Source organism: Falco naumanni, chromosome 4 (assembly GCF_017639655.2).
Source record: "Falco naumanni isolate bFalNau1 chromosome 4, bFalNau1.pat, whole genome shotgun sequence".
In the NCBI taxonomy this organism is placed as follows: Eukaryota; Metazoa; Chordata; class Aves; order Falconiformes; family Falconidae; genus Falco; species Falco naumanni.
The window spans coordinates 3755371-3776198 of NC_054057.1; the positions used below are offsets into that span (position 1 = coordinate 3755371).

Below are 20828 nucleotides of genomic sequence, written 5' to 3' on the forward strand. Positions count from 1 at the left end.
GAGGGAAGCAGACAACAGGAAGAGGTAACAGATTCTCCTGCTGCACCATGCGTTACTGGCGCTTACGATTTGGAGCCTGCAGGTATTCAGTAATAAATGTGACTTCTAATATTTTTAAATGTTACCTGTCAGAAGTTTTTCAAGATACAGGGATGCAAAAATATGTTTTGAGAAAGCACACACAGGAGATGGAATGCCTTTACAGACTCATTTAGATTTCTCTGTACTTTTGAATATTTCAAAATATTCTTGCTTGCTCTATGTGAATGAATTTTATTTATTATCTTGTGGTAGTGTGCTGGCATATACTCTTCCAGGAAGACTAGGGAAAGCTGGAACTAGTATCTTGAGGATAATACAACCAGAGGAGACCTTCCTACGTGTGTCTCATACATCGGGAAGGAACAAAGAGGGTGCTGCTTCTGCCTGCTGGTCACCTTTAAGCATAGCAGGAGTGATATATTATCTATACACAGCATGGCTGAAGGTGTGTAATGTACAGTATATAGTAGATTTGCATTTTCACTTGTAAGTTTACTTTTTCCATATAAATAGGCTTTTATATTAGCAGGTGGTAAGACAGAAGTCAAGAATATGGTCTAAGAGAAATGAATGAGAAAAAATAGTATTATGGTTATTCCTCTGTAATCGAAAAATAAACCCTAAACCTTAGACCATACACAATCACTTACAATACTTAGTAGCGTTGGAAATAGAAAAGACCAATGAGAGTAACAGAAGCATCAGAATTATTCTCTGCAGTTTTATCCCTGCTGATAAATATAATGAAGCGCTATGTCATTAAAATAACTCTCAGAGGATATGGTTTAATAAGGTTTCTTTAACTAAATTAAGAGCATGTTGTCAACAAGAGAGACAACCTCCTTGCATGCTCCTCATTGCTTCTCACTCCCTCTTACTTTGCCATTACTCTGATGTCCTGTTGATCACATGGTAATGGAATTCAGCTCATTAAAATGGCAGAAAATTAACCTGGCCAAAAAGGATGAAAGAATCTTAAACTAAGTATATATTGGGTGTTGATGTCTTTCTTTTCAAGTAGTCCAGCTTTGAAGTACTCCAGCTACATCTTTGTTGCTTCCAGTATGTGCTTGCTTAGTCTACTGAAACTATGCAACTAGCAGGAGGAAGTATAATGCTCTGTGTAGCTTAAGAGACGTGATATGAATGTACTGTCAAACTGTGGTCTGATGTTGGGTTTTCTGTCAGTCATCTAATAAACTTTGGAAGAAGTAACCAACTAATTTTTTTCTTTAAGGGTATGTTCAAGATGTTGATGAACTAGTTTTGAAGTAGGGAAAAAAACAGTTTTCACTAACCTAGTAATTAGCTTATAGTACATAGAGTCCAGTGCAGGAGAGTGCTCTGGATGGTGGTTGGAAGTCTAGCTAGCAGTGCGCTTTATTCTCGACTGTAATGTCAAATGATTCTTCAGATTTCTGTTTAGTTTTAGGTAAATTTACTGAAAACCTTTTGGCGCACCCTGTTGCTGAACTGTTTTGCTTGTCTACTCCTTCATCCTTCTATTTCCTCCGAAGATCACCCCTCACTTGTTGGCAGCAGAGTGGTCATAATAAAACTGAAGTTCTGTCCCCATAAACCAGGGCATGTGACTGTTCTAAATAATTTTCAGCAACATCTTTCTATTGAATACTTTTAGCTTGGTGACATTTTTTTATTAAGAAAGTTTATGAATCCTATCTAGCCTTTTATATTTCATGTGTTATAATTAAAAATGAGAGAAGAGCTAATTAACAGTGAAGATAGTTCAGTGATTTAGCTATTTTGTTCAATAATTACTATATATAAAATAGTGCAGATTTTATAGCATAGAATTTACAATTCAGTTGCATGAATTAAGATACCACCCTTCTGACTTTGGAGTTTTTACAGTCTGTCTTAAAGCAACCTTGTTTTCCAGTAAGCAGTAAAAATGAATTGGAAATAACTCCAAGGGCCAATGTACTTGCATTGACATGTACCACTTTTTATTTATGTGCAGGTCAACTCCCTGAATTTCTCTGACTTAGTGCTACATGCTGTTACTATTGTGCATGGGACCATGTCAACCTGTGAGGAACAGACTCTTGAGGGTTCACCTATGTAGATAATTTCCCTGGCTTTTAGCTTGGAGACATGCAGCCCAAATACTTTGGGCAGAGATAACAGGCTCCTTTTGGCTGTGTACCTGGTTCAAGATACCACTTGACTGATACTCCTAATTCCCATTCTCTTGTTGTTAATTGAGTGAAAAGCAGCACTTACAGTAGCTGAACTACTCTACAGCTACTCTAATTGAAGCTAGAGTAGTCTTGCAATTTGAGCTACTTCTATTTGCAGTCTGTTTTGTGGTCTGATTACTTGAACAGTTGGATATTCCCACCTGGAGGTGTTTGGGCCATCTCTTGGTTTGTCATCCAGCAATTGTCTCTTCCTCAGCCTCAGTGTTGTTCAGGGTCACCCTCTGTGCCTTTGTTATTTGTTTCATTAATATTTCAGTCCCTGAAAGTATTTTGTCTCTAGGTGAAATTCTAACTAACATCAGGTCTGGCATAAAAACTCAGGGTCATATTGGTTGTCTCACAGCTGAGTGCTTTTCTGTATACGGTCTGTAATTCTTGACAGCAAAAGAGAGCTCTAAAAATCTGCAGATGTGTGATGTATGAAGGTGCCTCCCCTAGCTGGAACATAATATGCAATAACAGTAGTGCTGGGTTGAGTTAGGGTTAATTCTTACCAATGAGGACTACAAGTTGTTGGGGAAGAGGGAGGAAGAGTTGAGAGGCACAAGTCAGAGAAACATAAACCAACTTTACCTCTGCAAATAAGGGTTTGATTCATCATTGGTACACCATAAGAGGGAAGTGATATGAACCTTTAGGATGGGGCCAGTGCAAGATTTTGTGTAGTAGACATGGGTTGTGTGTGTGTAAGGGTTTACTGCTTCCTTCCTGCATTTTCTGTCTGTCTAGTAATAGTGTCTGTCTGCCTCAATGTAGTTCAGAGGGCAGGCTCTGGTTGCTGAAGGTAAAGGAGAGGGATGTGGGGGTATTTCAACTGAATAGGTGGTTTTTGCTCAGCAGTCTTTTTTGGGGATGTATGTGTTTGGGATTGCCATAACTTAGAAGCTGCAAATTGTAGAGAATTTGGATTATGGATAATAGGATTTTGAGATAAAATTGTGGTTCAGACCTGGCTGACTCACACAAATTCAGTGGATGTGGTTTTCTTTAAAGTGTGTTGCGTGATAATGCTGATACAAAGCCAGCAATTCCAGGCTCCCTGTTGAGTGTGTGTTGTGGGGGCATTCTATTAGCTGACTGAATTTGCTACTCTCTCATTATGTTGCGTGAGAACCAGGTTTCAAATGGGCATATTTTATTAATTTGTGGATGTTGTAATAGCAAGTATCAGAAGGACAAAGCTAAGGTCACATCTCTTTTTGGTCTGTGAAGTCTTCTGCAGGATATGGTAAGTAGTGGACAGAAATCTCTGTTAAATACTGCCTTCGGTCAAATCTCACTTCATTATTGATCTGTCTTCATATATGACCTTCCTGGAAATGTGTTCTCTGTGTGTGTGTGTGTCTGTGTGTGTGTGTCCCTACTTAAAATCAAGACTGTTGAAAGAATTGATATATAATGGTGTCAGTCACTGTTGGACTCATTAATGCTCTGAGCAGCTGTGTTTCACGGTGGCTTCATTCAGTGCTGCCTTCTTTTTGATTACTTTCCTTCAAATAGGTCTGTGAGATACTTACATTTTCTTAGGGTGTTTAACGTACATGGTATATAGCCTTTGGTTCAGCATTTCAGACTTCCTGAATTTCTCATCCAGCTTGTTGGAGAGTTGTATTTTTGGTAATTTAGGCTATCTTCTAAAATGTTTATTTCATACTGTATTTTGCAAGAACTTTGTGGAAAATGAGTTGATGCTAGACACTAGGCACTTTTTGATGTGAAGCATCCTTGCCAAACCTGTCAAATTTTACAGAACTCATTGCAGAAAGTGTCAAGCAAAGAAGTGACATGTTTTTATGGAAGGTCAGGTATTTCTGTACCGCTTACAATTCTGGTGTGGTTTTTTGTTACAGAAAAGAATAGGCAATAAGATTCCTGGCATGGCTGGCATAGTTTTAGGAGATGTTTAAAACTGTGGTGATGCAGATGTTTGCTCAGCAGCAGTTTTGACCACTGCTAATGTGACTAGAGAGAATTACAAATATTAATATGGAAAAGCTGATTTCACAAGCTAGACATAATTGAATGTCTCATTTTATTTTCTTTATTTTGGGGAAGAAACTCAAGATTATTTTTTTCCAATTTTTACTTATCCCCCCAGTCTTTAGTTACTTTTTTGTAGGTGATTTGTTATGGTAATGAAAGCAAATGTGTCAGGTTTCCTCATTTACTTACTGCTTCTCACTTAGCTTGTTTATAAGTCCTTGTTACAGTTGGATAGACTTAAGGTAGTTTCCAACTACCTCTGGATAGACTTAAGGTAGTTTCCAACTAGAATATTCCTTGACTAAGCAAAATTTATGCATCCTTTGCATCCTCTTGGGAAGACTAAGTGATATCTAAACACCTTAATGTAAAACCCACTTTGGCTAGGTTTTGGAAAACCAGAAGAAAATGAAGAGCTTGATTTCTGATAGCTGCCTTGTTTATTGGTGGGTTTTGTGGTTTGTTTTTTTTTTTTGTTTGTTTTTTTTTTTTTTTTTTTTTTGGTGGTTTGTTTGTTTGTTTGGTTTTTTTGTTTTTTTTTGGTTTGCTAGTTGGGACAGACAAATACTGCATGAAGACTTGGAGCACAGAAGCAGTTGTCCATACAGGTTCCGAAGCAGTTTTCTGTAATTTTATTTTCTCCGAGGAGCAACGTCTTGCTCCTGGATAAGGGTGGAAAGGTGTCGGGCGATTGAGAGAGGGTAAGCCAGCTAGCTTCCTTTATTTTGGTGCCCATATGACTGCAAATGACTACACTGTGGACCTGGCTTCAGTGAGAACCAATTTAGCAGCAGTCTTGGTTCACACAGAGCACTGCCTTCCTCTCAGATGGGGAATGGAGTTGTTGTGTGTAATTAGTTGTCTCTGCTAGGTTTCCTGTATCTTGTTTTAGAATCACAGAAAGTGTGTCTTTCTAAAGCTCAATGTTCTTTCATTACATGCAAATTATTAGAAATTACATGGAATTACTCTGTTCTTGTTTTGGTTTAGATCATGGTTATTTTTTTTACAAAAGAAATTTATTTTCCTATCTGGAAGCTCTGTTTTTAATCTGTGACCTGAATCAAGGTGGTTAATAACATTGCCGGAATTAAGATTGCACTGGCCTATTTATTCCCCCCCATTATGTCACTGCTAGCCTTTACTGTCTGATCTGCAATACAAAAAATGGAGTCTGCTTAATTATTAAGCAGTAGTGAATTTAGAGTGAACGAACAGGAAGGGTGGCAAGTACTACTAAATGACACGAAGTAGCATTGGGTAGCCGGGTGGCTTGGTGGGCTGTGAGCAGTAAGTGCTCTTTTGGTATCAACCTTAACTGTGTACCTTTTTGTTTATGTGTTTGGCCCTAAATTGCAATAGTTACTCCTCAATGTGGCCATGTTGTGCTAAAGCATAGATTAGTTGGTGGATGTACTTTCCCACAAATCTGTATGAATTTTAAACCTCATGGGTAAAAATGGATACGTTGTTTTAAAGCCTATTTTCTCTCCCTGGGTTCTCAAAAGTAACACCTAAGCAGCTCAATTTGAAATCAGAAAAGTAATATTAATACTTATCCTTATTGTAGTCTCTTTTTACTTAAATAAAATTTGGGCAGCATGTCTGTGGCTGACTATATGGAATTTCAGGCTGTTGAATGTAACTGACATGGCAAGCAGAAGTTGATAAAATGATGAGCTGGTTGGTAGCAATTGTAGCTTCTGCAGATGCTGAGGAAGAGGTGACATTTTGGTTTGCAAAGCAGGCTTGCTTGTGAACTTAAAAGACTGACTGGGGCTTGACAAAACAGGAAGGGAGATTTTTCAAGATTTTATTTGTGTGAGAGTTCTGTGGATGTTAAAATCATGGAGGGCATGATGATCAGAAACAAGCAGTCTGTCTGTTAGCTGTGGATAACACTTCCTCTATTTCTTACCTCTGTTTTAGATGCGGAACACTAAAATGTCCAGCAAATTGTTGTTCAGCTTGACTGATAATGCAGAGAAATTACTGTGTGAAAAAATACAGTTTTCATTCAGAGATACTCAAAGCTGGTAGAGCTTTTAATGAATACTGCAGTTCTTACGTTTTCTTATGTTAGAAAATGATAAATTGAGGAACCTCAATGCATAAAGGATGTTAAGCAGTTACTGAAATCTAAGCATGTTCTCCCAACCACCTGTCTTTAAAGATCATCTCTAAGGTTGTCATTTAATGATAAAATCTTTGACTGTCAAGTATGTATGCCATGCTTTCTTTACTGGCACAAATAATTCCATTAATCTTTTGGCTCAAGGTAAAAGGGGAAAAAAAAGAATCAAGTAGTTGCATAAATGTCGTCTCCAAGATGGCCTAATAAGATACAGTTTCCTAAAACCGAAAGTTTCTGTGTGACATTTCATTCAGTTACTGGAACCGTAAACTTTGCCTTTCTTTGACACAGTAATTTACTTTCTATCCTATAATTCTTAACTATTTTTTTAATTAAATAAAAAAACAGATAACTATAGAATAATTTGATTCTTTATTCTTGAAGATGTCCTCTTTCTGAGGATTATGGAACCACTAAAAAACATGTCCTGGCAGTGACTGGAGGAAAATTGGAATGGAGCAAAAGGAAAATGTGTTTGGAAACTCAGAAAATATCAAGGAAAAAAGCGATAGAAAGGAGAGGGTAGTGTCATTCTTCTGTTGGTGAGCTGCTTCTTGAGCTAATTTGATCCTGAAGTATGTAGTGGAGCATAGTATTTGTCACATTGTCTGGAATAATAAATTCAGCAGTCTGAGAAGGGGCAATATATGAGTTGTTACTTTTCTGACATGATAGGGAAGGTGATGTTGCCTATCAAGGTGAAGACTGCTGTTTCAAATGAATGTGTTTTTGTCTGAACAGCTTGCATATTTATGGTTAAAGCAAAAGAAAAAGTAGACCATAAAGTACATGTTGTGAGACTGGTTTGGGGGAAAAGGTGTCTGTGGAAGAGCTGAAGCGTTTAGAGAGAAAAGCTCCTCTGTCCGTTGATAAGAAAGTAACTGGGGGAAAAAAAACTCCAAAAAGCTGAAACCAGGGCTAGCCTGCTGTAGACACCTCAAGTGCCTCTCCATCCAGAAGTAGTTGCTGTATTAGGTCATCAAATAATGAAAATCATTTTACTGTTTGGAGATTATGGAAAATTCTGTCTTCAGTCAAAGGATTTGTCTATGCTGCTGTGCAGTATTTGGGCATCCATACCGATTTTGAAAAGTTGAGCTCTGGGATAGACACAGTCCAACTATGAAGCGTGGATTCCAATGTAGGCTGGTTTCTGAACCCAAGGAAGTAATTAATACAATGCTGCTTTCCAAAAGAGGTGAGTTCTTTAGCAGATTGAGTCCATAGTTAAAGATTTGACTGGGACTGTGGTTGCCCACTTGCAAAAGTCTTAGTAGAAAAGATCTCTATCATGTTATGAATTCAAACTGGAAGTTATATAAAACCTGGTCCAGAAAACTGACGTAAGGTAGTGGGGAAGGAGGGTGTGGGGAGAGTTCAGATCACTGGGAATACGTTACACAATGGGAAGATTTGGCAGCCCTACCTTGAAAACTTCCTGGGATTACAGAGTAGTGAAGACTTATTTTCAGATAGTTGGCTTCTGAAATGTGTTCAGAATAAGGGAGGAAAAGGAAGTTATTTTAAGATGTGTTTTTTCTGCTGGGAACGTACTTCTGGGTACATTACAGACTTGCCATCTGAGTGACTGCTTTGATGAGCAGTGTGTCATGTTACGGATGTACAGTTGAATGCCAAAATGCCTGGAAAAGTTTTGGTTGGTTTGTTGTTGTTTTTTTTTTTTTTTTTTTTTAAGTGTGCATTTCCACTGGACAATATGGACCTAATTTGACTGAAAGTGGGAAAATGATAATTCTTAAATCCAGTGAGGTGAGGAAAAATACATGGGAAATGTTTATACTGGGCACTTCTGATATTTTTGGGTGTGTTTTTAAATTTTTTAGATTTTCCTTTTATTGTCTCAAACTGGAATAGTGTTGGAAATGTCAAATTTTCTCTTGAAAAGCCTGTATAGTTGCTGTTCTCTGTTGACGTGCTCTGATGGTAGACAATTTTCATCTCCTACTATACTACCAGCATTTTATCACTTTTTAAACCATAGTCGTCGTTTTTTCTTAAATTCTTCTTGAATGGAGAACTAATACTAAATTGTTGTAACATCATAAAATACTTTAATGTTATAATTATTGCTATAATAAATGGTCATGTCAGTGAATGCAAAATCCAGTTGAAATAACTTATTGGCTCAGTGTTTGACTCTCCTCCAAGAATTCAGAATGCAACATAGTTATGCTTCCTAATATGTCATACTTGTTCTGCTTGACCTTTTTTTTTTTTTTTTTTTTTTTTTTTAATGGCTGTTGAGGTGAATGGATAAAGGGAATAGGAATGAAACATGATGAGTGTTTTAATTAAGATAGTTACAGAAATTATAAGACTTAGGGTACTGAGGTTAGCTTCTGAGAGAGTGCTGATTTTGAAATATAGGAAGTAAAATAGACAAACCCCTGAGTAACTTAAAAAAAATTCTGGAGATGTCAGACTGTTGTGTTTTGATCTGTTTTTTTCTTTTTAAATTGACAGAACAGCAATAAAATTCTAGTTCACTGAGTGCAGTTGAATGTTTAATCTTGTAATTGATACCGGTTGGTAAAGTATCTGCATTTGGTTGGAATGGCAGAGGAGAGTATCCTGGTGAATGTCCCGGGAGCTTGAGGGAAGCTGGACCAGAGGAGCAGGAAGCCTGTAGTCGCCAAACTAATCTGAGTTTAAAGTGAGAAATCATTGACTAAGGCTTTTCTTTTGTGGAATGGCCTGCTTTCTTACCTGTAATTTTAAAGTCCACTTTGAACAGCGCTTAAGCTGTTAAAAACACTTGAAATGTGTTAAAGCAGTAGTTTTCTAGCTTACCATTGATGAAATCTTTTAGTAAATATTAATGTAAAAAACCCCACGAAAACTATGCTTTTGTCCAGTTTTGGAATAATAGAAACATTTAGCTGTCTTTTGGAAGTGTCTGTCACTAAGTTATTTCATCATTTCTGCACAGCACTAACTGTTTGTATGTCTAGTACAACATGACTTGACTCTGCTACCTCCTACCTGACTGTTCTCTAAAGAGTATGTTAGTTTTCGTCAGTGTGAATCTGTAAATTAATTACAGAGATATGATATCATGGGTAAATGTGTGTTCTGTGAGCAAGGCCAGTAGAGAAATACAGGAGAAGGTGGCAAATTAATCTGTTCTAGAGAGGTTAGTGCTGTTGATTCCCTGGTGTGCAGAACAAATGGCTTTTGGAACTCGGGTTAAAAGATATCCCTGTCCTTTTGATACAGTTACATGGGGCTTGTAAAACGGGGCATGTGCCGTTCTCTTACTTCTCTTCTGCTTTATATATATAATGCTTTTCCACCCTCAGTTAATGAAAGAATCTGGTCTCCATTTTTAATTCATTTTTGTCATGGTTTGAACTGAGTCTTCATCACTTGGTTTGTGATGCAAGAAAATGTTTTTGAAAGCTGCTTGTGTTTCCTCTGTCTCTTTCTGTTCCTCCTTCCCCTCCTTGTTTGTGTGAAGTCGTGTGCTGCTTGAATTGACATTGAATTCCTTATTCCTTCTCAAGGCTTTTCCTACCCTTTTAACAGTTTTCAAAGTGCATTATCACCCTGCTTTTCTTGTGAGGCTGTAGTTGTCTGTGTCTTTTTCTGTGGCACCACTGTGTGAAAGGTGAATGGGGGAGATGTGCATCGAACCTTAACGCTTGAAAAACAAATACGTGGTTCTGTGTGATATGAGCAGTGTCATGGTCAGGATGCCTGTGAAAAGTTCCTGAACTTTCCAAAGTCACAGGAAAGCTATTTTGTTGACACAACTAGTTTTTGTTGGACAGATGGGACTTAGGTTTCTGTAGGTAGTTCTCCTTTCTCTTGTGGCTTTTGAAGTTGGCAGACATGGAAAAAAACATGGAAATCTGGGACAAGAAAGAAGGCAGGATACTTGGAAGAAGGCAATGCAAAGGCTTGTAAGAACTGGTTACTACTTTCTTTCTCAAGATTACTGCTTGAGTTGTACTGGAAACGTTGAATGCTTTTACAGGCAACTAAGACATCCTCACAAGTACTGAAAACTGAATACAAGGCCAATGATAATGTTCTGTTTTTCTGAGACTGTACATAATATAGGTTATGTTGGCCAGAAAGTCAAGTTAATGCTACTGCTGTAGTGTGTTAACAAGGATGGAAGGATGCTGTCTGATGAAGGATGTGGATTTGCAGAAGTCACTGTTCTTGGAGGTCACTATGCTGGTGGAGGTGTACTTGGTACTCAAACGGCTGCTTCCTTCCCTGGGGTAGCTTTATGGCAATGCAAAGCCCATCTTTGTGGATCTTAGTCATTCTGGGTGTGCTTTGCTGGCCTAGCATGCAAAGGTTTCTGAGTTGAAGGGCTTGTAGTGTTTATGTAACTCAGTAGATTCTGTTCTAATATATTCAGAGGAACTTTTTTTCCCAAATCGTTTGGTCTTGATAGGAGAAGGAAAGATGATTTTTCTTGCCCCCCCCTTTGCCCCCCTGTTGTTCCTCCTTTCATTAATTGCAGAGCTGTACTGCAGTAGCCACAATGATGATTTCCATGATAGTAACCCATAAAAGATGGCTTGATTGACAAAGGCTACAATAAGTTACTTGTACCTGAACAATAAAAGGACAATGAAGTTATGATGAGGATGGCACAGACTCAGAATTAACATCGCTGCATATAAAGCCTAGACCTGTTTCCTAAACCCAAAGAGGTTGCTGAAAACTTGCACTAGCTGTAGGGTCAAGGTGCCGTATCATTTTCTCAGGAGCATGGCATCACTTCTGTCTAGTGCTCTGCTTTTCCTCCTGAATATGTAACAAATATTCCTAAAATGGACAAGGAAAAGTGAGACTGAGTGAAAGTAAAATTTACTATGAAGTGTGCAAGTCTGACTTTTTTTATTGTATGTTTTCCAGTTTTGCTGTTTTCACCTGCAGTAAAGTGCATCATCTTTCCCTACTAAGGACTTTAAAGGGAAAAATGCTTTGTAAGTGGGAGAGCAGTATTGTAAAATCATTTACTTTCAGACAAAACAGGAGAGTTATTTACTGGTGTAATACAAGTCAATAAGGTAATCTTCTGAAATATTGGCAATTACCGTTTGGGTCCTCCTTATTTTTAACTCTACTGTTGAAAACCTTGTGGTTGTTGATACTCAGCTTGCCATTTCTCTAGTCCTTTTCTTTGTAGTGACGAGCAAATTTGGGGTGCACAAAGCTATAGAAGTCTCAATATCACAGCTTCTGAAATATTGTACACAAATTTTTGTGACTTATGCTAATCATATCTAGAAGAACAGTAGCAAGTAGTACGCATTCCCAATGCCGGTGTCAGTGGTGTTAGCCAGATTGTTGGGGCTATATTTTTAGTAGAAACTGAGGGGGAGTAATTGCATTCGTGTGATCTTCACTTCTAGTCTATTGGAAGTCATAGCAAACTGTCCTTCATGTGAGCCAGGAGGTTGCTGTCTGTCCCCTCTTGACAAAGAGTTGAAGTGTTGAAATAGTTTTCTAGTTTAATAGCATAGATAATTTCCACAGGAGATCGGGTTTAAAATCTGTGCTGCTGTGAAAGATAGGTTTATTGGGCGAAGGGAATTATGTTTCCTGCTCTTGAGACTGGCACACTAAGTGTGAAACATCTTCGTTTTCATGTAGTGCACTTGGACAACGCAATTAGTTTATTTTTGTTTCTATGATCTGGCAGTCCTAGCAGTTGGTTTATTGTGGAATGGCTTGTGTTCGTCTAAAGGTTTTTTTTAATCTTTGTGGCTACTAGATTTTCACTGACTATTTCCTGATCCTAAATATATGATCACCAGTAAAAATGTTACTTCCTTGTTAGAATTTGTTAGCAAAATTACTAAATAGAATTTAGACTTCACTTCTCTCTTACCCTAATTGTTTTCTTATACATTGGTGTCCATACTTCCTACCTACCTGGGAACAGACTGTTCAATTCCCTTGGCAAGTTTTCAGAATTATACTCAACATCTGTATGTGAAACATTATCACAAAAATGAAAATACCATGGCATCTTTAATTGTGCTCACCCCTCTGCAGAAAAAAGTGTCCTCTTTTCAAAGACTAGTTTGGGGAATTCCCATGTCTTTCAGGGTTACAAATGGAGGAAAAAAAAAGGGAAGGGATCAAGACTCCCCAAAAGAAGCAGTCTTGTACTACTACAGCAGAACCTCTTCAATTAAAAACTCCTTTCCATAATTTTTTGTCTTGTATGTGAAACTTACCATTAATCTGAAAGAAACATGAGTAAAAGAATAGTTCAGACATGGCCTTGAAAAACCAAACGTAATGATCAAGAGTACCTTATAAAGTTGTGTTATTACAAAAATGTCTTCAACCTCATTGGTTTATTGTCTTGTTTTAAGATCAGTCTGTGCTGCTCTTTAAATAAATGTGTGAAAGCTCTTAACAGAGATACTATACGCTTGCAATTTCTTTGAACAGGTACTTTGTGCTGGACTTTGAGACAGGGATTCTGCAGTATTTCGTGAATGAGCAAAGTAAAAACCAGAAGCCACGAGGAACCTTGTCTTTAGCTGGAGCTGTGATATTGCCTAGTGATGAAGTGCCACACATGTTGGTAGTCTACTCTGCTAATGGAGAAATGTATAAGCTGAGAGGTACAGTGCTTCCTAAAGAGCCAGCTGAGTCATTCTTCTCTTCCATTTCCACTTCTGCATCTCTTCTCCCATATCTCATTTCTCTTTTACTTCCCTATACTATCAGAAAGTAGTGGTTATACAGCTATATTGTTACATACTATATTATAAAACACTGTGGAAGAGTACTCTGGAGTTAAGTAAGTGTGAATATAAAATATATAGACTTTCAGGGCCTCAAGATACCTCAAGATGCCTTCTGTAAACTGTTATTGTGGCATTTTGGTTGTATAGTATATCTTGTTTGCTTCCAAAGGCAGAAAAAACTGCTTTCATTGCTGTCCATGGCATAGCATTTAATTTCTAATATTGTTCTCCCCTGCCACCATCCTGCAGTAATGAATCTGCTGATGGGTCAGAGAAGGGAAAAATGCCAGTGGGAGGCTGTTCTTGTGGAAGATACTATGTTCTTGTCAGTCTTGGATTAATTGAATTCACCTTTCACATAAAATTTTACCTTCCCTTGCTCCCAAATGTAAGAAAGAATATAAGTTAGAAGGTGGTGAGGGTGCTGCAAAAAAAAAGCAATGTTCTGATTCTAAGATATTTTCAATTGGTCAGTATAATTTCATATCAACCTAATTAATAAACCCCCCTGATATTAAGAAAAGGTGACATGTAACACAGTGTAACAAAAGTTTAAATTTATGTTAGTTTTATTCTGACCACAGTTTATCAGTTGTCTAGCAGGACAGAGCATGCAGGACTCCCCTGTGGTACAGTGTGTTGCTGTTTTATACATAGAACTGAAACACAAGAACAATCAGGGAGAGTTTCAGTAAAAATGTTTTGGAATTTGCACAGCTAGAAATCATTACTACTTGTTGTTTCATTATGCTTTTCCAGTTACTTGAGATCATTAAATACAGTATGCTGCTTTTAATTTCATGAGATCTATGAATTTGATTCAAATCAGTAAATACTTTTAATGCTGAGTCAGTAACCATTGAAATACTTAACAGCAGAGGAAGTAAGAGAAAATATTTACTAAAATTATCCACTCTGTATTGGTATTCTTAATTAGGATTACTGTACTGTAGTGGTTTGTTAAAACCAAAACCAAACCTCTCTCTTAAATAGACTTCTAACACTGCACAGGAGCCACATAATATAGACTGCAGACAACCTTTTCAATAATTTTAAAGCTGTTTTTTAAAGATATATGGGGAAAATTGTGGGTTTTATTGTGTCTTTAAGTTGCATGCCAATGACACAGGTTTAAAGAGAGGTTTAGTTGAACCGCATTAAAACAGAAGTACTTGGGTATTTGGGGAACTGGTAGCTTGTCTAGTAGCTGATGGACAGCCTGAGTGTAGAGGTTTCACTAATTTAAATGCTATGCTGTGGTCATTGGCCTCCACAAAGAGAGATGAGTAAATCAAAAGTAGATTTAAATTTAGCAAAAATAATAATAAAAAAGTAATCTTGAGGTAATTCTGCCTTTAATAACTCTTGGTGGAGATAACTTATGAACATAAGCTTATATCTTCCAACTGGCCACAGCATCTTAAGCTGGGGGTTAGGTATGTTGTACTGAAAAACTTACAGATACTTAAATTAAGTGTCATAAATTAGAACTTATAGTGCATCCTAACCAATAAATAATCCCACCCCCCGCAAAAAAAAAGAATGTTAATTTGTTTCTGATTCTCTCTATTTTCTTGTTTCTGTTCTAGCTGCTGATGCAAAGGAGAAACAATACTGGATAACTCAGCTTCGATTCTGTGCCATACATCACAGGGAAGGTAATTCTAAGGTAAATAATTAAGCGGGAGAAGTAACTGTTATGCTTTGAGCGGTGTGGGTGAAGAGCAGCATGATCTGGGTGATAGACTGGCTGCTGTAGTTAGTGGGTTGATGTTCAGAAGTTTGAGTAAAAGCAGCAAGCTGTAACTTGTCACTAACTGGAGCAGGCTTAAGTCAATTGGGCAGTCTGAACAAATAACCCTTGTCCTATTTATGAGAAGTTAATTTTGGATGCTGTCAGTACATGGTTAAGTGAGTGGATGGATCAACAGTTTATTAATAAATATCTGTGTGATGTCCTGATTAGTATTTAAAAGTGTTAACTGATTCTAGTTTTATTTAATTTTATAAGATTTAATGGCTTTTATTAGAGAAGCTTCAGGTAGATAGATGTGAGCAGTGGTCACTCTTTAGCTTCTTTACCAAATCTGAAAGAGGTCATAGTATGAAGATTTATATTGCTTATTTCTCTTTGAAAGTGATGTCAGAATTCTTGTCCTCAAGCAGATAATTATTTTGGACAGGTAAAAAAATGTTTGGACTTTTAAAAACAGCAGAACAATGGGTTGAGGGTGTCTCCTGCCTCTAAGTAGAAATGACATGAGTTTCTTTAAATGAGAATGCACTTTGGAAGTGGGAGATATTAAAAGCAAACAAACAAAAAACTCTATTAGGAAAAAAGGAGTATTGTGTTTATTTTATGTATGCTTTTGGTGTTAATACTAACTCACTAAAAATAAAGCTCTTAAGTTCTTTAAGCACTTCTAATGATACCTTCACAAGAACGAAAAAGATTCCTTTCCTCATGACTAATTATTTGCTATATTAAAAAAAAAAGTGCGTGTAACTGCAAGCAGAAAGGATTCCTCCCCTGCCCCAAGATGTTGAAAATATCAGTCTTATGTTAACTGCAGTCAAAGTCATGATCCTGACTGTCTTTGAAAAGATGGAAGGTATTTCGAGGAGGCTGATATTCATTGAAGTGTATGAAGTAAAATAAAACCAGTTTTTTGTTCTTTTTTTTTTTTTTTTTTTTGAATGATGTGGACTTGTCAGGAAGAGAAAATCACACTCCTTTTGAAGGAGAATAAGTAACTTCAGTATTTTGGTACTTCTTCAATTCTTCTGCATGGCGATTAATTATGGTTTTTATATAGCTGTGGCCCACTACTATTCAGAAAGGTGCAACTCCACTTGTTGCTGTTGCTTACAGTTGCTGTTGATTTACAGCTCAGAGATTTCCTGCACTAGATAGAGATGGTAACTTTTTATACTCAGTTGCCATCAATGAATTATTCCTCAACAAGTTTTCTAGTCATTTCTTGAACACATGTAAATGTTTAGTACCTGCATAACGTGACAAGGTAGAACTGTTGCTCAGTATGTATAATGTCAGAGACTTGTGCAATGGCATACTGTTTCTTATACTTCTACACTCTACATTTGCTAATATTTCTTAGTAGTGGGTTTGTTTTTTCTCCTTTTGCCTGCTTCTGGTAAATAATTCTGTAGAGATTAATTCTGGAGTGGCAGTAATTGAGTTGAAGCTGATCTTTGTGTAAGTGAAATTTGGATCATTTTTCCTGCTTAGGTAAAAAACTGTTGCATTTAATAATAATTTATGTTCAGAATTTTTCATACTGCCTCTCCATGTTGAGCTCCTGCAGTAGTAGTAGTATCTACATATTTTGATAGGCTCTGAATTAATTAGTATGTCAAGAGAAAATTTGTAGCATTATAACAGTGAAAATGTCTGGCAATTAGTAGTGCTCTAAAAAAAAGCAAATAGAATTTTAGGAATTATTGGGAAAGAAGCAGAGAACAAAGGGGAAAATACCGTGACTGCTCTGTTGTATGCTTGTTTCAAATACTTTTATTAGTCCCCTTCCATTTCTGAAACAGAAACACTGGAGTGGGGGAAAGGACTTTTCATCACTTCTGTTATTCTTCTCTACAGAATGAACAGTGTGACAAAACTTGCCTACAGCGGAGTCTTTTTTTTATTCCTTTTTTTTTTTTTTTTCTTCTTTTTTTTTTCTGATGATGGGATGAGAAGGGGCAAATCAGGGAAGTAGCGTGTTAATGAGTGCTCTGGAGTGGCTGAATAGGAATTATTTGCTAGCTGTTAATATCAATATTAACACCTCAAAGAAAATGAGCAGAGAACAGATTCAAAATAAAAGGTGAGAATGAAAACTAGAGATTATTATGGGATGCTTTAGATGCCAAAAGTGTGTATAGATTTGAAAAGTATTTGAAAGGGAAAATGTCACTAGAAAGCCTTGACTAAGTGAGTGGGAGGCTATTAAATACAAAGACAGCATCTGTCACAGAAAATCTAACACGTGGCTCTTAAAAACAGGAAGGACTTAGAATGGGGAGCATCTCTCCAGACTTGTTCTTGTACCCTTGCATAGTGACCTACCACTTCTGTGCTTTCTTCTGGTTCCTAGACTTATCATGCAAGAAAATAAAAGGATTTCCTTGACTGAGAGGGGGTGGATGGGCATACATAACTGAGGAACCAAACAACCTTTTGTTTCATGCAGCAGGAGTAGCATTACTGCGTTTTTCTTAGAAGACTGATGAGTTAAAGAAACTTGGCTTAGGAAGCTGGAGTATAGATGCATTTTGGTTGGTACAGCCAGTCGTACATTTTAGTTAGCTTGCATCCACTTAGAAAAATATTTTCATTTTCTTCAGCATTTCTATTTTATACTAAGTTCTATGTTACAAGTCTACATGTAAAATCAGACTAGGTCACTTTTCACTTGATATGTTTGTTAGTGAAGCACTCTTAATTCTCCACTTCTGTAAGCCACAGAGCAAACAGAGAATTTATATCTTCTGTATATTTAAGCTTAACAGTCCAGAAAGTAAAATGCTGGGAATTAATGTTCTTTAGATGAGACCACAGATGAGTCTGCTTCTTACTCCAGAAATGTACTGTACTTGAAGCAATGTCATCCTTACCTGTTCCTAGGGACCTTTCTTTTGACAACCTGTGTCTCTTGTTTTTCAATACACTTTTTTTTTCCTTTTTCCCCTTCTGTCTTCTCAGGATTAGAGTATTATCTGAGAGGCAGATTTCCCCTGACTTTAGTGTTGCTTATAGTGCTAACTTGGATTTCATGTACAAGTTTTAAAGCTTCTCTCTGCTTTTCTCTATAAAAGTAGGTGATCAAAAGCTTTAATGCTACAATAATTAGATTTTGGAGATCAGATATTGGTTACAAGGGAGTGGTGTTTCACAGAGATTCCAGAAACTAGAAAAAAATCCATTTCTATAACCTCTTTTTTTCTTCAAAGTTTCTTACTTCAAAACCACTGCCTGGTAGGAGGTAGGAGAAGCAAGAACTGCTGCATTTCTTTTATGATTATTTTTTTTCCTTCTCTTGTAGATGAAGGTGCTTTAATAATTATTCACATGAGAGTGGAAATATTTAATTTAAAATATTTAAAATTTACATGAAATAGCATGCTGTTATCTTAGCAGTTTTACTGTTTCTTTTGTGTTGGGGTTAGGGACTGGAATTACGTAGAAAGATCTGTAATGACACAGGGAAGGGTACATGTTTGATTTGCTTTTGCATAATTGAGGACTTGAGAGAAATCTGTATTTTTGGCATTTTGTTAAAATAGCCATACTGTTTGTTGGTAGGACTGTCATGGTGTGATTGGTTACTCTACTGGCAGCAGGACTGGATCTCTCTCCTTCCCCTCTCCCCATACTTCAAGGGCTGTAGTAAGTGATAACTTCAAATGTCTGTGTCTCATAGTGCTGTCAGGAACAGGCAGATAGATACTTGTGTGTTTTAAGCTTTTGGAGCTTGAAAAGAATCCAAGCTCTGTCTCTGCTGAGGACAGGCATGTTTCTGCATCTGGAAATTTGGAGCCTGAGTACTTGCTTCCAGCTTCTTCTACAGCTTAAACTCACCTTTTTTCATGGGAAGAACAGGAGGCAGAAATTTCTAGCTATTTTTTAGGAGTCATACACTTGACAAGGAGGTGGAATGGGAAGTGTGAAATATGCAGTGAGAGGTATGTTTTATCTTACGCAAGTTGGATACAGGTTAGCAGGGGAAAAATAATGGGATGACCAGGCGAGCAGTGGGAATGTTCCTAAGAATACCAGTGAAGCAACTCTTAGCTACAGGTCTTTCATACTGGGGAGCAAACGTGTTTTTTGAAATCTTTAACTTTTATTGGAAGGAGATTCATAGGAAAACATGAGAATTTGGAGAATGTTTTTCAAAGCTGAAGCTGAGTCACTATTTCTATGAAATATTCATAGGACAGTATTCCTTCTCCTTGCACTGGATCCAGATCAGCACTGGTTTCCTTTCTTTTTCAGAGCTACTGCCTGCATCAAAATGTTACTGTATGACTTGCTGTTCTCGCTGTCTTTAAAGCTTCAGCTGGGGACTGGAGTGGTGGAGGAAACTGAGCAAAGCAGTGATTAAAAAAAAAAAAAAAAGAAAAAAAGTTGTATATTAGTGACTAAACTTAGTTGCATCCTAATCAATGGTCCAAAGGTGAGCTGTACAGCTAACAAGTGGGTGTAACAGAAGCTGTCTGTCACTTTGTTTTAATTAAATTTTACATCATAATGATGAAGTACTAAAAGGATAATGTTCTCTGGCAAATAATTCCCATGCTGTAAGGTAGTCTTAATGTTCTTGGTATTCCCATGAAGTCTTGTTTTACTTAATTACAGATTGCTCAACCTCCAGAAGGGCCAAATCACACTGTATTGGAAGAAATCTTTTATGTCTGGGTAGGGTTGCTGGTTTTTTAGACCATTCTAAGTGAATATTATCATACAAGTTTTAATTAAAGCATTAGTCAAGTTTGATCTCTGTGGTGTAAAATGCTTCCAATAAGAAGTAGGCTTATGCATAATTTTTCTGGTAACTTCCAAGAATAATTTTATATCCATAAATTGTCACAAGCTTGTTAGATCTTCTGTTTCATATCCCTTTTTTCTTGACTGTTTAATGATGGTGGCTGTAAAAGCACTGCCAGAAACAAACACATGGGTTCTTATACTAGCTCTTAATTCCAATGTGTGGATCAGTTGCTGGATTGGCATATAACCCTTTTGTTTCTCAGTGCATGTCAGGAATGTGGCAGGGAACAGAAACCACTACCTTTTGAACTAGCTTCTGTCTTAAATTGTATTCAGACGGTAGCTTTCAGCTTAGATCTGTGCTAGAATAAGGAGGTAGACTCCCCTTGTTCCAGGTTCTGGTTTGGATCTGCACAGTGAGCTGTTCAAAACTGGATGGTGTGGATTCATGCTTCAGCTGAACTCATTTGTGGGTTCCCTGAGCTGGAAATGGCCTTCCTTCTGCTGCCACCCTTTGTGCAGGCTCTGTTGTGTTTCTGGTTCTGTTACCTTGGGCATCAGAAATGGGAAAAAATGGCATCTTGCTGAAAAGGACTTGGCGCTCTGTCCAGCTCACTGAGGTGTCAGGTGAGCACTGATGTAGGGGAATCTGGCCTCTGCTTCCAGCAGCCCCTGGTGGTGTTAAGGCTCAGCTCTTGTCTTACTCCTGGATGGAGGATGACTGAAATGGATCTGCCCAAAACCTAACCTTTCTCTGTTTTAGCCTGAGGCTTTGTATTTAGAACTGAGCCATCCTGATGACTGCATGCCTCTGTGAGGGACTGTCCTGCCCCCTTTCCCCTCAGGCAGTGCTCCTGATGCCTCTTACACCTGTCATCCAGCCCTTTAGAAGGAGTCTGGGGAGCTAAACCAGCAGAAAATTCTGTACGTGTGTCTGTCTTTGTTTCTCTTCTGGTTTAACTCCCTGGAGTGGCTTTCCATGAGGTCAAATGGGCCTCAGAGCCAGCATGGAGAGATGGTGGAGAAAAAAGTCCAAACATGTCCCTTTCAGTGGCAGCTGCAGTGGCAGTTTAGCTGCAGTGTGGAGCAGCATCTGTAGTAGTGCCTGAAAGTTCAAGGTCGACACTTCTATCAAATCACTATAAGGCAGATAGCATAATTTTCCCCACAGCTGAAAGAATGGCTGTCAC

The 20828-nt window shown here is 37.6% G+C and overlaps 1 protein-coding gene across 2 annotated transcripts in view; it reads left to right on the top strand.

The window, feature by feature from the left end:
• OSBPL10 (oxysterol binding protein like 10) overlaps window positions 1-20828 on the top strand; it is a 121504-nt gene that overhangs the window by 20603 nt on the left and 80073 nt on the right. For both annotated transcript variants that reach the window (XM_040592538.1, XM_040592537.1), the window contains exons 2-3: window positions 12829-13004; window positions 14720-14799. In XM_040592538.1, coding sequence (XP_040448472.1) covers window positions 12829-13004; window positions 14720-14799 — 256 coding nt within the window. The remainder of the gene's footprint in view (window positions 1-12828; window positions 13005-14719; window positions 14800-20828) is intronic.